The following is a 19,004-nucleotide window of genomic DNA, read 5'->3' on the forward strand; positions in this document are numbered from 1 at the left end:
TGGTTGCTCACCGGATACCCTGTATAACAAGTCCCATTTACTAAGAACTTGTGCTAAGTGGTGGTGCACATCAGAAGAAATGGACAGATTTAATTGAAGACATTCAGAAGATAGCCATGAAAGGGGAAGTACTACTGATAGGTGATTTTAATATGTTGGACATTGATTGGGACATTCCTGCCGTGGGATCGTCCAGAAGCAAGGGGATGTTGGATTCTCTACAGGAATAATTGTTCCATCAGTTGGTAATGGAACCCAAGAGGAACAAAACTATTCTTGACCTGGTGCTTACCAAACAGAGAGAGTGTTTCTGATGTTATGGTGGATGATCATTTGGCATCTAGCAATCACCAAATCAATGTTAACACAATAGTAATACACATGAAGGAGAGGGCTTATTCAAGACTGAAGGTTCTAGACTTCAAAAGAAGTAACTTTACCAAGATGGGGGAATATCTCAAGAAAAGGTTAGTTGGATAGGAATAGCTGAAGGTTAGAACGGCAGTGGGCAAAACTGAAAGGAACTCTTTTAAAAGGCGACAAACCTTCATGTTAGAAAACTATGAAAAAGTAAGAGGAAAAGACAGCCACTTTGGTTCTCAGAAGACTGTGTTCATGAGGAGATAGCTAAACTAAAAACAGACAAAGCGATGGAGCCTGATGGGATACATCCGAGGGTGCTCAAAGGGAAGTTTTGGGGGCTCCATTGTCTGACCTCTTCAATGCTTCCTTAAGAGTCTGCAGTGGTCCCAGCGAACTGGAGAAAGGCGGATGTGGTCCATTTGCACAAGAGTGGGAGGTGGTCCATCTGCATAAGAGTGGGAGGTTGGGAATTACGGACCTATTAACATGACCTCAGTGGTGAATAAACTAATGGAAGCCACTTCTAAAGCGGAGGATGGTGATGTTTCTATAATCAAATGGACTGCAGGACCCAAGACAGCATGGTTTCACTAGAGGCAGGTCTTGTCAGACAAATCTGATTGGATTACCAAACAGTTGGCTAAGGGCACAAGATGTGGTGTACTTGGATGTTAGAAAGCCTTTCACATGGTTCCGCGCAGGCGATTGATAAACTGAGTGCCCTTGGTATGGGCACAAAAGGGACCAACTGGGTTAAATACAGGCTAAGTGGAAGGAGACAGAGGGTAGTGGTAAATGGACTTTGCTCGGAAGAAAAGGATGTTATCAGTGGTGTACTGCAGGGATCAGTCCTTGGGCTGGCTCTTTTTAACATCTTTGTAAGTGATATTGTGGAAGGACTATCTGGTAAGGTTTGTCTCCTTGCAGACAATACCAAACTTTGTAATAGAGTAGACAGCTGGGAGGCCATGGATAGCATGTGGAGGGATCTGGTGAAGCTTGAAGAATGGTCCAGGCAACTGGCAACTCAGATTTAATGCTAAAAAATGCAGGTTCATACACTTAGGTTGCAAAAATTCAAGGGAAAGGTATAGTGCAGGGGGTGAAGTACTTCTTTGTACGAAAGAAGAGCGAGACTTGGGGGTGATTGTGTCTGATGAACTCAAGGTGGCCAAAAAGGGTGAAAAGGCAACGGCCAAAGCCAGAAGGATGCTTGGGTTGATAGGGAGAGGAATGGCCAGCAGGAAAAAAAAGGGTGATGGTACCCTTGTATAAATCTCTAGTGAGGCCCCATCTAGAATACTGTGTGAAATTCTGGAGAACGCACCTGCAAAAAATAATTTGTTTATTGTAATGCCATATATACTGGCTGTAAAGAGTACCTGTTAAAAAAACTCCAAACAGCTCAGAACACTGCAGCCAGGTTCATATACAAAATCTCTCGTTTTGAAAGTGCTTTCCCTTTATTAATCATAAGTACATGTATATAAATAATTCTCACCTGCAACATTCTGAAGCCCTGCACTGTTGGTAGGCTAGGCTGTCAGCAACACTCACTCTCACTCATGCACCACTCACTGTCACTCATAGACCCGCCCTCAGCCACGCCCCATCTGCACATAATTCACAACCCCAACGTTCTAAATGAAGCCTCAACCGGAAGTGTGAAGCGTCGAGATATCCTTTTTGCCCATGACTGTGTGCCCCGCCCTCGCGTCACAACGTGATGACGACGAGGGCGGAGCACTGACATTCCATGAAACGCGATCTCCCCATGCCCCTCAGCGGCCATGTTTCATATGGAACCCGCATCACGGAGCGGACAGGTGCCTGGAGGGGGGTTGGGGGACAGCAGGCTCGTGGACACCAAAACCTTCCTAGCGCCCGTTTCATCTCTCACAGAAACAGGCCTTTTTTTACTAGTAAGTACATAAATATTGCCATACTGGAACAGACCAAAGGTCCATCAAGCCCAGCATCCTGTTTCCAACAGTGGCTAATCCAGGTCACAAATACCTGGCAACACTGCACTTTTTCTAGTGAAAAAGGTGCCGGTACTCAAATGCTAGGCCACCCTTCAGTGGTGGAGGTAATCACTGAGGGACCCTCCCCACAATAGCCAGGCCCCCTGCAACCCGTCACAGAACCTATGACAAGGCAGAATTGGTGTGTAGAGCCTGAGCTCTTTCATTAAAACTTGGGGACCATGGGTCAATTTTAGCAGCCAATGGAAAAGGTGCCGGGTACTCAGTACCCCCAAGTACCCCCTCAAAAAAGCCCTGCCTGGCAAGATCCTTAAAGTACAAAACATTTTATGCTTCTTATCCCAGAAATATTTTCCCCAAGTCCAATTTAATAATGGTCTATGGACTTTTCATTTAGGAAGTCATCCAAACCTTTTAAAAACTCTGCTAAGCTAACTACACTGGCTTCCCATCAAAAGCAAGAAATCACTTTTAAATTATGCACAGCTCCAGACCATATGGTACCATTAATAAACTTACCTCAAAGAAACACTAAATATGAGGCAAGAAACTATCTCAGACTACACCTCCCAAATTGCAAAAAAACGTGATCTACAAAACTGTCCACTCTGCAGATTTCACTTACCTAGGAACCAAATGGTGGAACTCCTTACACACCAAATTAAGAAATCTACAGGAATATACTAGATTTCGCAAAATCTTCAAATCATTCCTATTCAAACAAACCCTCACAAAGAACAACCATATCTCAAACAATTAATTATTACCTGGTTATTACTCTATTTACCATTAACTTTCTCTTTGCTTTATGTACAATTTCTCACTCATAATAGATTTTCTAATTGTGAAACATCCATAGCTATCCCAGTACGTTTATGAAACTGTATTGTAAAATTGGATTCTTACAACAAATTACCTTCTTATGCACTATTCTTTGTTATGTATCCAATACTGTTTACTGTAAGCCACATTGAACTCAAACTTGTTTGGGATAATGTGGGATATAAATGTCATAAATAAATAATAATCACCTGCCTCTTCTGGAATAGCTAAATGATATCCTTACAATCCATTCCAGCAGTAGTTTTCTACTACCATGACATCTGAAAACAAAAAGTATGGATCTACTCCATTTCTAGATTCCATATTCCTTACTAGGACTTTCTAGTCCCCTCCCTGGAAAAGAAACACCCTGGCTGTTATTTAGTACAGTGCTCAAGACCTTAAGCTTTACTACTTTGTACCAAGACTGTGACCAACCGTGTGGCTTGTCTTGTGTGCCACTCAGTGCTTTTTTTGTAGAAAAAAAGGTGCCGGTACTCATTGTGGGCGGGGTCACCACACATGGCACCGCCCCTATTATAGCCACACCCACATTAGCCACACCCCTTATACCAGCCATAGCGCATATAAACAGACATCATTGAAAATATTATACTAGTATAGGAGAAAAAATAATGTGATTTTTTTTCATTATAAATAATTTCTGTAAGCTGTTACAGCTCCAGTATATCCAGTGCAAAATAAGACAAATTCCAAATACTAAAATGAAAATAAAATGATTTTTTTCTACCTTTGTTGTCTGGTGACTTTGTTTTTCTATCCATATTGGTCCCAGTCTCTGATTCTGCTGCTCTCTATCTGTTCTCTTAACTCCGTTTCCAGGGCTTCCTTTCCATTTATTTCTTTACTTTCCTCCTTTCTTCTTCTTTTGTTGCCCTGCATCCATAAGTAAAAGCTGGGTCCTCCTCCATGGAATTGACTGGAGGAGGTATAACATGGTTCCAGCTTTTGCCTATTTTCTCCATCCATGTGCAGTTTTTCTCCTCTCTTCCCTTTCCCTCATCTCCATCCATGCGCATCTTCTTTTTTCTTTCCTCCCCTCCATTCATGTCCAGCACTTCTCCTCTCTCTTTCCCTCCATCCATGTCCAGCATTTCTCATCTCTCTTCCCTCATCTGTATCCATATAAAGCAATAATTCTCTCTCCCCTCTCCTCCATCCAAGTCAGCATTTCTCCTCTCTCCTAGCCAACTCCTCCATCCATCCATGTCCAGCAATTCTCCTCTATCTCCTGCTCTCCTCTCCATCCATTTCTAGCATTTCTCCTCTCTCCCCTCTCATCCATGTCCAGCAATTCTTTCTTCCCTGTCCTCCCCTCCCCGTCCAGCGATTCTCCTCTCTCCCCTCCATGTCCAGAAATTCTCTCTTCCCTGTCCTCCCCTCCCCGTCCAGCGATTCTCCTCTCTCCCCTCCATGTCCAGAAATTCTCTCTTCCCTGCCCTCCCCTCCATCTCCAGCAATTATCTCATCCCTGCCCTCCCATCCATGTCCAGCAATTCTCTCTCCCCTGCCCTTCCCTCCCATCCCATGTCCAGCAATTCTCTCTCCCCTGCCCTTCCCATGTCCAGCAATTCTCTCTCCCCTGCCCTTCCCTCCCATCCCATGTCCAGCAATTCTCTCTCCCCTGCCCTTCCCATGTCCAGCAATTCTCTCTCCCTTGCCCTTCCCTCCCATCCCATGTCCAGCAATTCTCTCTCCCCTGCCCTTCCCTCCCATCCCATTGATTTCCAGCAATTCTCTTTCCCCTGCCCTTCTCTCCCATCCCGTCCAGCAATTCTCTCTCCCCTGCCCTTCCCATGTCCAGCAATTCTCTCTCCCTTGCCCTTCCCTCCCAGCCCATCCCATGTCCAGCAATTCTCTCTCCCCTGCCCTTCCCATGTCCAGCAATTCTCTCACCTCTGCCCTTCCCTCCCATCCCATGTCCAGCAATTCTCTCTCCCCTGCCCTTCCCTCCCATTGATTTCCAGCGATTCTCCCTCCCCTCCCCTCACTTCCAGCGATTCTCCGCCTCTCTCATGCCCATTGCCCTCCCATCGACGTGCAGCGATTTTTCCGTCCCTCCCCTGCCCTCACCTCTCTCATATTATCCAGCGATTCTTCGTCCCTCAGCGTCCTCCTTCACTGCCTGCCAGCCAGTCGGACTCAGAAGCGAACGGTGCAGGCAGCGATTGGCTGGCAGCGTCGTAGCTTCCCTCCGCAAGTCCCGCCTATGCGTAAACAGGAAGTTGTAGGCGGGACTTGCGCAGGGAAGCTACGACGCTGCCAGCCAATCGCTGCCTGCACCGTTCGCTTCTGAGTCCGACTGGCTGGCAGGCAGTGAAGGAGGACGCTGAGGGACGAAGAATCGCTGGATATGAGAGAGGTGAGGGCAGGGGAGGGACGGAAAAATCGCTGCACGTCGATGGGAGGGCATGAGAGAGGCGGAGAATCGCTGGAAGTAATGGGAGGGGAGGGGAGGAGGAGAAAGGTGCCGGTACGCCGTACCGTTGCGTACCGGCACAAAAAAAGCACTGGTGCCACTACATACATAAATATTACTGCTAAGAAAAGGTCTGAATTTTATTTTTAAGAACATGTTTTATGTTGCAGTGGAGTGTATTTTATACACAGCCATGCAATGCTCCATTTCTTCCCTTAAGTCATGAAAGGCTGTAAAATAAAAGCACCTAAGTCTGGATAATGTCCACAATAAATTTCAGGGAAAAAATAGGTGGGATTTTTTTTTTTTTTACATAAGCAATGTTTATGGCTTTTAAGCCTGTGTATAATGTGCTTTTATGTACAAATGACACATTTTCTATCCTCAGTTTTACCCAACTGCAGGCATCTAAACGTAAGATGCACAGATGCTGGGTTATGCTAGTTTTCTATAATGCAATCTGGGTATCTGGATGCCATTATAGAATAGGCTCTCACCACATAGCACTGGGGTGCCTGAAAGGAGGTAACTACTTATACAATTGTCCCCTAAATGCATTGCAGTTAATGTGATGCAGTTGGTTAAACTTCTTCAGATGGCACTAACTGTGCCATGTTGTTTGCTGCATTAAAGTTAAAGTGCAGTAAACTCTCTGCATTACCTCTAAGACACAGTCTCCATCAAATTCACATGCCTTTCCATACTAACTTAACAGCAAACACACCTTAGTAAACCGTGATCTATCCCCTAGCTAAATAATCCACTCAGTACTTTTATTCTGCCCAGCAATGTGGTTAGAGTTGTAACTACCGGCATGTGCAAGTTGTCCTCATTCCTTTTTGAATGCACAATGCAGTCATTTCACCACTGTGCCTTATAAAATACTAGAATGAATCCTGCAGATACAGCACCTAAACTGAGGCCACTGCCATTTGCATATGCTCAGGAGAAAATGTTAGCAAGTTGTGACTCCACACACACTGCTGAAACTCCTCCCCTAAACATGCTGCTCTAAAGTTCTGAATATCGCCTGTGCTTGATTAACTTCTGGCTACTTGCCTAAAGTGCTGCCATCCTCCTTCTTGTCTCCACCCCCTTTCCAATACCCCCCCTCAGTAGAACACAAGCCCCCTTTCCGATTCACCTCCTTGGGGACAAGAAGGCTAAATTGAGCCCACCTCAACCCTTCATCATATCCCATAAGTCTTCCCAAGCCTACCTTGACAAGTTCTGGTGGATCAGTGGGGTCACAAGGGTAGGAGTGATGCCCAGTTGCTCTTACTCATGGTGGCTGCCTCAAAAAAATGGCTGCCACAATCTCTAGCGGCAATCTTACTTTACTCACAAGTAGCACGAAGTTGCCACTACAGGTTGAGGCAGCCAGTGGCGTAGCAAGGGCAGGGCAGTGGGGGCGGTCCGCCCCAGGTGCATGCTGCTGGAGGGTGCAGAGAGCAGCCGTGCACCTGTCGGCTCCGCTGGTTCCCTGCTCCCTCTGCCCTGGAATAGATTACTTCCTGTTCTGGAGCAGGGAGCCAGTGAGCAGACAGGCGCGCGGCTGCTCTCTGCACCCTCCAGCAGACAAGAATGCACCCGGGGGGGGGGGGGGGGGGCTTGATGCACCGGGGGAGGGGGTGTCCTGCAGCACCCTGGGGGGGGGGGAAGACGCCGCTGCGCTGGGGGGGGGGGGGCAGCGGCAATCCACCCCAGGTGGCAGCCGACCTAGGATCGCCAGTGGAGGCAGCCATTTTTTTTTGAGGCAGCCATTACAGGTAGGAAAGAGTGGGCGTGCTCCTGCCCTTAGGACCCCTCTGGACCAACACAGCATGAATATTGACCACAAAATGTGTCAGTGAGTAATGATATACAGTTTTCTAGTGGAATTCATTTTGAAATTACTATTTTAGTTTGAGAATGAAATATTTCTGAAATTTGGTGCTTCAGGAGACTGCTGACTAAAACCACTGTGTCAATGGAGTACAGGAATATTGCAGAGGTGACGTACCAGGGCCATGGGAGAGAAAAGACAAACTAATGGCATCCAAAGTACACAAAAGGGGGAGACCCTGCTCGCATTCAAATGGCATAAAAGGGTTCAGCACTGGACTAAAGTTCTCCTCTGGCTCATGCATGAAAGGGGCATCAGGATTACTTGGGCAACTGTCCTGAGAAGTAAGGGGTGGGCGGAGGTAGGCGGAAGTGAAGGTGCAACAATTTCTGAAACATTTAAATGGCTTGATATAAACAGAATGCATTTAAAAATATTTTTGGACATCTAGATTACGTTTAAGCAAGCTTAAGCAACAGACTAGCGCTATAACACAGATTTGGAGCCAGAAGGTACAAGAATATAGGACACAGCTTTAACTAGAGAGAAGAGACCGATATTTTCTGCTATATCTATAATCCATTTACCTTTTCTACCCCCCCCCCCAAAAAAAAAAATCCAGCATTTACCTTTTTTCCCCTCACCCCTCGCAAATAATCTAGCATCTCTCCCTTCTGTGCCCTCTCCAACCAGCAGCCAGGCATCTACCCTGGTCTCTCTTGTACCCCCCTCCCCTGGTGTACCTTTTAAAAAGCTGTCTTGTCTCTAGTGGTCGGCAACAGCGAGTAGCAATTCATTCAGCCTCCTCACGCCAACCCCGGAGTCTTCTCTCTGACACTTCCCGCCTATGCAGAAGCAGGAAGTTACATCAGGGAGAAGGCTCCGGGATTGGTAAAAGCATGCTATATGAATCACTGCTCTTTGCCACCCACCACTAGAGACAAGAAAACTTTGACCCTCAACTCCCGCGTCACACTTGTGGACCTGCCACAGAACACCGGTTGAAAAACGCTGTATTAATAATGTGCATGAAATACAATAATATGCCTTCATGAATTAATGCAAGTTAGAACCACTATTTTGTTTTACTACAAATTGTTCTGAGCTATTATTTAAAAAACGGTTTATAAATCTAAATAATAAATGGAGGGAGATGCAGTGCAGAGGAATTCACAGATCAAGGTTACTAACATGAGCTATGACATTAGCATGCAAGAGAATACCATTTTTACAATACTTCAGCTATGGGATCTGTCAGGGAGACCTTGCACAGAGAATCTGTGGCACTAGAGACTTTTCTTTTTAAATGCGATACTACTAAGGGTGTTATGTGGAAAATTTACAACGAACTGGACAAAGAGGTTACAAAGGGGTATAGCAACCATATGAGTTACGGGAATAATGGCTAGGACGAGGACTGGACAGGGATGTATAGGAGGCCATTCACTGCTACATACACTCTTGTTCTACAATTGTGAGATACCAGAGAAGGTAAAAGGGTATGTTATGGGCTTGGGTGGGGGAGGGGGCATGTTGGAGACTGAGGGGACCTGGGAACATTTGAATATATGTGGTGGGAGTGCAGGGCAGTATAGGAGTTCTGAGAACAAGTATGGAAGATACTTTTGGACAGACAAATCATGGGTGGGGAACCCTATGAGGTGTTTGCTGGGGTATAACCTGGAGGATTTACCTCCCTTCTTAGAAAGTAACATAGCTGCCATGGTTATCTTGACCTCCTTTGCCATGCCCATAGATCTGATCACATCTCCCTACTGCTTTAGCAGCACCACTAGCTTCGAATTTCATTTTGCATCTAGTTTAAGATATTGACAGACACTTACCCACAAAGTCATCTATACTAGTAATTCAGCCTATCTGGTCTGGCCTCGCTTATTACACCTTATTCTCAGTCTTGTCTTCTACAGTCTTCGAATACTACAATCCAACCCGAGTCATCATTCCCTAAATTTAACAAGGCCCTAAAACTCCACCTTTACAGCAAGGCTTTTGGTCAAGGGAAGACCCCCAAGACAGACCAGGCAATCAATTACCTCCCTCTCCTTTCTTTCTTATTATGTACTTTTATTTTCTAACTTTTCTATTGAATACACACGCTATGCAATATAGATATTCGTAGAATAGCTCCAAGGTGCCATGCTAGCACTTACACAGGTATGTGTGCACATACACAGTTAAGTGCTATTATTTTAGACATTTATGCATTTTTATGTTTATGGGGACAATTGTCTAACTGGGCACCTCCAGTTTGGTGTCCTGAGAGTAGGTGGCAGGAGCCTATCCTGTATTGGACCCTAGGGTCCATTAAAGAAATACTAGTGTAGCCCAGTATTGGTGTGCCTAACGTTTAGGCACCTGCAGTTACACAAGCCATAAAGCTGGTGTAAATGCAGGCACCTAAACACAATGGAAATGCACATAAGTATTTTATAAGTGACCTGTGTAAGTGGGAGTCCCACCTATGAACCACCCATGCATAGGCGCTCCTTGAAAATACATACTGTGCACATTTTCAGAATAGCGCTTAGGCAGCATACTGGCTAGTATTCTAAACATTTACACAAGCAATGGACATGTAAACGTCCTTTATATATTCGCAGAGCACTGTGGCAATGGAAGGTAAGTGTCTTCCCTAAGATCACAAAGAGCATCCTGGAATTTGTATCTCAGCTTCCATGATCCTCAGACTGCCACTCTAACCACTAATCTAACCCTCACTCCATAAAAAAAAAACCATAAGAATAGCCATACTGGGTCAGACCAATGATCCATCTAGCCCAGTATCCTGTTTCCAACAGTGGCCAAGCCAGGTCCTCAATCATATCTTCCCTCATCTGTGGCAGTTTTATAAATGCATACAACACTGTTCAACCTGCTCAATCTGATTATAAAGCTACTTGAAGCTACTTTCCTTTCAGAAAGTAAGCTAGAGTTCCTCAGTAATCCTAAACAAACTCAAATTTCTATTAAGAGAGAGTAGCGGCACACAGGGAAACAAACCACCGAAAAAAATTAAAAGTATCTTATCTTTAAAGCCTGGTGTTCCATGTATTAATCTTAAAGCACCCTCTGCTGTCCAAATACAGCAAATATTTTAGGTAGTGGTCTCCTTTCTCTTAACTTGGCCTTAAAAATGAATAAAAATAATGATATCAAGTGACTCCGTTGGGCAGGGGAAGTATACACTGGGCTGCTAGCTATGATGACAGAAATAACTTCCCAACAAAATCCATTCCAATTCTCTGTGCTAGGTATTTTTACTTTGAGTCAGAATTTTCTAATTAACATACCAAACAACAGAGGAGTATGTTCACTAGAAAATAACACACAGAGAGAAAAAGATCACTGGTATCACTTTGCATGAAATTTTAATTAATGTATTATGCAGAAGCTCAATTTACTCTGATGAAGGGAGGTAGGTAGAATCCAAAGAAATGAGCAAAGTAACACACTAACAAAATGTGTCCATTGTAAAAAAATGTAATTTGCTTATTTGGTTTGATAGCTGATTAAAATATTTTACAGCTATCAGGTGTTCACAGCTTAATTTGTACTGTCCACAGTAAGATAAGAATTCTCTTTCTTAAAGTGTTCTTGGTCCTAACATAGGGGCTCTTACTAAAGCTTAGCGCACACTAACGGAATTGTTTTGTACTGAAGAATCTAAGGGCCCTGTTTACTAAGGAGCTAAGGGCACGTTAGTGTTTTTAGCGCTCTAATGATTAGCACACGCTAAATGCTAAGTCGCCAATAGGAACATATGGGCAACTGTAGCATTTAGCGTGAGATAAAAATGTTAGCGTAGCTTAGTAAACAGGGTCCCTAGACTATTACTTAAATTCTAGATTTGTTTTTCACTGATTTTCTATGTGAATACAACCCCCCCCACCCCCAATAACCAGAAAAAAAAAAACATCATACCATTACGAGCAGCCACTGACTGCTACCAAATACAATTTATACAAATGTGAAAAGAACACATCAGAATCTCGCCTGTAAGACAGCAACTTGTACAGTAAGTTCTCTGGCAGTACATAAAAGATCAGAGAGTTATTGGGGAGGACATGAGGCACCTCTGATTCAAACTGAACCAAACATTACAGCAAATAAAATGGGCTCAATATTCAAATGATTTACACTCCTAGCCTCTGAGAGCTATGCTTATAACTTGGCCTCTTTGAAAACTTACTAGGGCAAAGTACTTAAATTAATACTCAAAATTTCACTAAACTCCCAAATTTAGGAGCATAAAAAAATGGATGGCAACTGAGGTGGATTTAGGTCAAAGAAAAATAGTTACGACTTTGCACTGATTTTCAGAAAACTCTCATAAACTGGGCTCATAAGTCTAGTTAAATGAATGGCAGGCCTAAATTTATGAGCATTACTTTAAGCTCCTAAATTAAGATGAATTTTCAGCTGAAAACCAATGCTTCTAAATCTGGATGAAAATGGGGCAAACATGTAGGGAATGGGTAGAGAGCTGGTTGTTTATGTTGGATGTGTCAGGGGTGGATTCATTGAAGAAACCAAGTGCATCTGCTGAGTGTGGAGTTTTCTGTTTAGAAAAGTTAAATAAAAATTTAGCTAAAAAAAGAAAAGGTTAAAGGGAAAAAAAAAGAAAATGGAGCACACACTTAGAAACCTAACTGAGGAGCACAAATTTAGGAGCTCAGCTTTTTTTTTTTTTTATATCGGGCTTTTTAATAATAAGATTCTTCTGAATGGATTACAGAGCTGACTAAAGGACGTTTACAGCAAATGACCACAAGTGGTCTAAGAATTTTTCTAATTAGTGATGGTATTAGGAAAACTGGAAGAGTCTTAAGAAATCCAAACAGCTGGTAGGTTGGTGGTTTTGAGCTACACAAGTTTTTAATATGTAATTTTACACTTGAAGCCTTGCCTCCTTTTTAAGATAAAAGCATTTCTCTTGTTTTATTCCAGGTGCCAAGAAAGTACAGATCATTCCAGTTAAGTCAGACTTTCCTTTTCCATAGTCTACAGTTTGCAAATTGTAATTGTGTAGTTAATAGGAAACCCTTCTGCTAACCAGAATGCTGGCTATGATGAAACAGCTGCTCTTCTCTAGGATTGTTGCAAAGGAAATGATTTCACTTAGAATCCTAACCCATTTATACAAAAAAAAATTCTTTAGAAAATACTTATTTTCCAATCCTTTGTGTATTGCAAAGCTAATAACATACAAATATATGATTACAGGAGTGGCACAATCATGAAACCCACCTTTCAGCACGCAAGACACCACTATAGTATGGATGATCCCAAGGCATCAGGTTCTGCAACAACAAAATCTAATCTTTAATTTCTGAAATAAAAACCTACATATATCACAAAGAGCCAATATATAATTTTACAGCCTGAGCTATAGACAGGTCAGTTTTTGGCCAGTGATTCATGGGGTGGAAGATAGAGAAAATGTGTGATACAGATGCTTTGAGCTACACCTCCTTATCTGGTACAAAACATTTTCAGTCTAAAAAGACCATTAATCTTAGACTAAGCTTAAATATTTAACAATATTTTGTATTAAAAAAAACAAACTACAGCAGCAGGCTGGCAATACTAGCTGCAAAAAAAGTTCACATAAAACAAGTAAGAGAAAGTATTACCCACCAATTCCTCCAAAATATACATAAGTAGCTTGAATTTTATAACAGGGTGACTGTGAGGCATGCCAAAAGAGGCATCTACATTACATTTATTTTATAAAGGCAACACAGGCTCATAGGTACCATTATAAATAAGCTCCTAGAACCAGCCCCAGTAGCACACAAATCTGCAAATATATTTTAACAAATATACATCTAAGTCACAACCCCACCTCAGGAACACCGATATGCATTCCAGGTAAAAGCAGTCATGGAGAACAATTTTATAACAGGATGGTAAAATTATGTATCATACCTGATAATTTTCTTTCCATTAATCATAGCTGATCAATCCATAGACTGGTGGGTTGTGTCCATCTACCAGCAGGTGGAGATAGAGAGCAAACTTTTGCCTCCCTATATGTGGTCATGTGCTGCCGGAAACTCCTCAGTATGTCGATATCAAAGCTCCATCCGCAGGACTCAGCACTTAGAGAATTACACCCACAAAGTGACACTCTGCCCAGCTCACCACCGCCGAAACGGGGGAGGGGAATTAACCCAGCTCATCCCCACACAAGTGGGGGAGGGGAATCCGTCCAGCTCATCCCCGCGGAGCGGGGGAGGGACACCACACCCGCCGATGCGGGGGGATCTGGCTTATCCTGCAACCGCAACCGCGGGAGGAGCTGACTGACCCTAACACCGCCGAAGCGGGAGGGGTACAAAGCTGCCCTACAGCCGCACGAAGTGGGAGGGAGTGCCGACAGAATTTAAATCTCAATCCAGCCCCGTAAAACGGAGGGGAGAGGAATGCAGCAGCTCACTGTAACACAAACTCGTCTCAACTCTTGAAGAATCCAAGTGAAAAAAACTTGAACACGAAGTCTTTCTGAAGTAACTGAAGACTAAACTTGAACCTGAAATGCAACCAGAATAAAAACAGTACAGATATCTGGGAGGGCTATGGATTGATCAGCTATGATTAATGGAAAGAAAATTATCAGGTATGATACATAATTTTACCTTCCATATCATCAAGCTGATCAATCCATAGACTGGTGGGATGTACCGAAGCAGTACTCACCCAGGGCGGGACATTGAAATCCCTGACCTCAACACTGAAGCTCCAAACCGGGCCTCCGCCCGTGCAGCCACAGTCAAGCGGTAATGCTTGGAGAATGTATGAGCCGAAGCCCAAGTTGCCGCCTTGCATATCTCTTCCAAGGAGACGGACCCGGCCTCTGCCATCGAGGCCGCCTGAGCTCTAGTGGAGTGAGCCTTCAGCTGGATAGGCGGCACCTTCCCCGCGGCCACATAAGCCGCTGCAATGGCTTCCTTGACCCATCTTGCCACTGTAGGCTTAGCAGCCTGCAGACCCTTACGAGGACCTGCAAACAGGACAAACAGATGATCCGATTTCTGGAACTCATTGGTCACTTCCAAGTATCTGATGATGACTCGTCTCACATCCAGATATTTAAGAGCAGAGTACTCCTCTGGGTAGTCCTCCCTACGAAAGGAAGGGAGACAGAGCTGCTGATTCACATGGAAGCGAGAAACAATCTTGGGCAGGAAGGAAGGCACTGTGCGAATAGTCACTCCTGCCTCAGTGAACTGCAGAAAGGGCTCTCGACATGAGAGCGCCTGGAGCTCGGAAACTCTTCTGGCTGAAGTGATAGCCACCAAAAAGACTGCTTTCAACGTCAGGTCTTTCAGAGATGCCCTCGACAAGGGTTCAAAAGGCGGCTTCTGCAATGCTCTTAGCACCAGGTTGAGATTCCAGGCAGGCACCACTGAGTGCAGAGGAGGGCGCAGGTGATTAACTCCCTTGAGAAAGCGCACCACATCTGGCTGCGAAGCCAGGGAAGCACCCTTCAGGCGGCCCCTGAAGCAAGCCAGAGCCGCTACCTGGACTTTAAGGGAACTGAGCGACAGGCCTTTCTCCAGACCTTCTTGCAGGAACGCCAACACTGAAGAAATTGGAGCAGTGAAGGGAGAAAGTGAGCCTGCTTCACACCACGCTGCAAATACACGCCAAACCCTGGCGTAAGCAGTAGAAGTAGAGCGCTTCCTCGCTCTCAGCATAGTGGCGATGACCTTGTCTGAGAAGCCCTTCTTTCTCAGACGCTGCCGCTCAATAGCCAGGCCGTAAGACCAAAGGGGGAGGGATCCTCCATCACCACGGGACCCTGATGTAACAGGCCCTACTCCACTGGCAGCCGCAGAGGATCGTCGACTGAGAGCCTGATCAAGTCCGCATACCAGGGACGTCTGGGCCAATCCGGACCCACCAGGATTACTCTGCCGGGATGCTTTGCCACCCGGTCTAGCACCCTGCCCAACATGGGCCAGGGCGGGAACACATAGAGAAGCTCTTGAGTCGGCCACTGTTGGAGAAGAGCATCTACTCCCAGGGATCGAGGGTCCCGTCCTCTGCTGAAAAAGCGCGGCACTTGGCAATTGGCCGATGACGCCATCAGATCTAGGCTCGGCTGGCCCCAGCGCTTCGTGATGTCCAAGAACGCCTGAGCCGATAGCTGCCACTCTCCGGGCTCCAAGGTATGGCGACTGAGAAAGTCCGCCTTGACATTCATGACTCCGGCAATGTGGGCCGCTGACAGCTGCTCCAGGTTCGCTTCTGCCCACTGGCATAGATTCATAGCCTCCTTGGCTAGAGGGACGCTCTTGGTACCTCCCTGGCGGTTGACATAGGCCACAGCCGTGGCATTGTCCGACAGGACCCGTACCGGCTTCAACAGCAGTACCGGGATGAACTCCAAAAATCGCCAACCGAATGGCTCTGAGTTCCAGGAGGTTGATAGACCACTTTGCCTCTGCAGGAGACCAGAGCCCCTGCGCTGTCCTTCCCAAGCAGTGGGCTCCCCAGCCCGATAAAGAGGCGTCCGTCGTGACGACAATCCACTCCGGGGTCACCAGAGGCATTCCCGCAGACAACTTGTCTGTCTGCATCCACCAGCTCAGCGCCTTGCGCACTGCTGGGTCCAAGGGAAGGCGCACAGCATAATCCTCCGACATCGGAGTCCAGCGCTGCAGCAGAGATTGTTGTAGTGGTCTCATATGAGCCCTGGCCCAGGGCACTACTTCCATCGTGGCCGTCATAGAGCCCAACAGCTGCACATAGTCCCAAGCCCGAAGAGGAGAGGCTACTAGGAACTGGTCCACCTGAGCCTGAAGCTTGACAATCCGATTGTCTGGCAGGAACACTCTGCCCACTTGGGTGTAGAATCGAACTCCCAGATACTCCAGGGACTGAGTCGAGCGCAGCTGGCTTTTCTCCCAGTTGATGATCCGTCCCAGGGAGCTCAAAAGAGCAACTACCCGGTCCACAGCTTTGCCGCACTCTGCATAAGAGGGGGCTCGGATCAACCAGTCGTCCAGATAAGGATGGACTTGTACTCCTTCCTTTCGCAGGAAGGCCGCGATGACCACCATTACTTTGGAAAAGGTCCGCGGAGCAGTAGCCAACCCGAACGGGAGGGCTCTGAACTGGAAGTGTCGGCCCAGGACTGCAAAACGCAGAAAGCGTTGATGAGGAGGCCAGATGGGAATATGCAAGTACGCTTCCTTGATGTCCAAGGATGCCAGGTACTCCCTTGCCTTCACTGCCGCTATAACAGAGCGGAGAGTCTCCATGCGGAAGTGCCGCACTTTCAAGGCCCGATTGACCCCTTTGAGGTCGAGGATAGGCCGGACAGAACCTCCTTTCTTTGGTACCACAAAGTAAATGGAGTAATGCCCCTTGCCAAGCTGACTTTCTGGCACCGGAACGACCGCACCCAGGCGGATCAGATTGTCCAAAGTCTGCTGCACTGCCACAGCTTTGACCGGAGACTTGCAGGGAGAGAGTACAAACCCGTCTCTTAAGGGTCGGCAGAACTCTAGCTTGTAGCCGTCTCTGATGACTTCCAGCACCCAAGCATCTGAAGTTATTGTGGTCCACTCGCCCAGAAACGAGGACAGCCGTCCTCCAATCTGCACTGGGGCGTGGACCAAGGCCCCATCATTGGGCACGAGACCCTGGGGGAGGACCGGAGGGAGCACCTCCGGGACGGCGGTCTCTGCGAAAGGAATGCTGCTTGGGGGAGAAATTCCTCTTAAAGGAAGAGGGGGCAGAGGAACCCGACCTGCCCGGGCAGTACCGACGGGCTTCCTGAAACCGTCCTCTGGAGGTACCGGGACGAGTACTAGCCCGAGCCCTGACCTCTGGTAACTTCTTGCCCTTAGACGTGCCGAGATCGGTCACGATTTTGTCCAGCTCGACCCCCAAAGAGCAGCTTGCCTTTAAAAGGCAATCTAGCCAGGCGGGATTTAGAGGCGTGGTCAGCAGACCAATGTTTCAGCCAAAGCCACCGCCGCGCAGAGATTGTCTGAGACATGCCTTTAGCTGAGGCCCTCAAGACATCATACAGCAAGTCTGCCAAATAGGCTAAGCCCGATTCCAGGGCCGGCCAATCAGCCCTCAAGGAATGATCCGAGGGGGAAGCCCGCTGCACCATAGTCAGGCACGCCCTGGCCACATAGGAGCCGCAAACTGAGGCCTGCAAACTTAAAGCAGCCGCCTCAAAGGACGACCTTAAGGCCGCCTCCAATCTTCTGTCTTGGGCGTCCTTTAGGGCCGTGCCACCTTCCACCGGCAACGCCGTTTTCTTAGTCACCGCAGTGATTAAAGAATCCACGGTAGGCCACAGATAGGCCTCACGTTCACTTTCAGTCAAAGGATAGAGGCGGGACATAGCCCTAGCCACTTTAAGGGACATCCCATTGAGCCGAAATTAAGGTGTGCATGGCATCATGCACGTGGAAGGTTCTAGGCGGGCGCTTCGTCCCCAGCATAATGGCAGAGCCAACAGGTGCTGAGGGAGAGACATCCTCCGGAGAGGAAATCTTCAAAATGCCCATGGCCTGCACTAACAGGTTGGGCAAATCCTCTGAGCTAAAGAGCCGCGCTGCAGAGGGGTCATCCGCTCCATCCGAGCGGGGATCCGTCTCCTCCAAGGAATCCGCAAAGGACCGTTGGGAGAACTCAGATACGCTGCCCTCATCTACATCGGAGGAGACAAAGTCCTCCAAGGCCTGGGAATCAACCCGAGGGTGTTTACCTCTGGGAACCTCAACCTCTTTACCAGACGAGGGAGCAGGGGCAGCGTTTTGCATAAGGAAGGCCTGATGCAGCAGCAAAACAAACTCGGGGAGAAACCCCCCAGACTGTGCACTTCCGCAGCCTGGGCTACAGCCCTAGACGCACCCTCAACCGGCGCTCGCAAGAGCGGGGGAGAGACATGCTGCGCATCCAAAATGGCGTCCGGCGCGACACTCCGCGAAGGAGCCGCGCGGGAAGAACGGCGCTTAACTTTAGCCGCTTTTGTGCCGTCGCCCAAATTAAGGGCGTTCATGGCATTAATGTCTCCAACCTCAAGGGCGGCCCAAGAAGAAGCCGTCCGAGCCGCGTGGCCGGCCAAGATGGCGGAGGCGAGGAGCGGGGGATGGGCGTTTATGGCGGGAAAAACCGCCACGCCGGAGGAAGGACCGGGACATTCATCGGTCACGAAACTGTCACCCAACAAGGGTGAATCAGGCTTTAAGACACCCGCATTCCCTCTAGAAGCGCTCAAGCGATCCGGGGAGCGACTCTTTGCGCCCTCGCCCTCCGACGCCATATGCCACGAGGAGAAGAATCGGGGAACCCCCTGCCCGCTATAAAAAGGTAAAAATTACCTGCTTGCCGCTCAGAGCTGTAACGACCTGGTGTCCCAGTGAGTAGCTGCAATAAACGTTTAAATAAACGTCGAAATAAACGCCTTTAAGGACGTTGAAAATTTTTTTTTTTTTTTTTTAACGGAGCCAGCGGGAGGGGGGAGAAAAGGAGGGACCTGGCACCACCAGGTTTGCACTTGCTCAAAAGAGCCCTCAAC

General features: G+C 46.9%; 1 protein-coding gene across 1 annotated transcript in view; it reads right to left on the reverse strand.

Moving 5' to 3' along the window:
• Positions 1 to 19,004, reverse strand: part of MIPEP (mitochondrial intermediate peptidase) — a 298,500-nt gene that overhangs the window by 178,833 nt on the left and 100,663 nt on the right. Inside the window, exon 10 of the mRNA XM_030200312.1 lies at positions 12,704 to 12,756. Coding sequence (XP_030056172.1) covers positions 12,704 to 12,756 — 53 coding nt within the window. The remainder of the gene's footprint in view (positions 1 to 12,703; positions 12,757 to 19,004) is intronic.

Source organism: Microcaecilia unicolor, chromosome 4 (assembly GCF_901765095.1).
Source record: "Microcaecilia unicolor chromosome 4, aMicUni1.1, whole genome shotgun sequence".
Classification (NCBI taxonomy): Eukaryota; Metazoa; Chordata; class Amphibia; order Gymnophiona; family Siphonopidae; genus Microcaecilia; species Microcaecilia unicolor.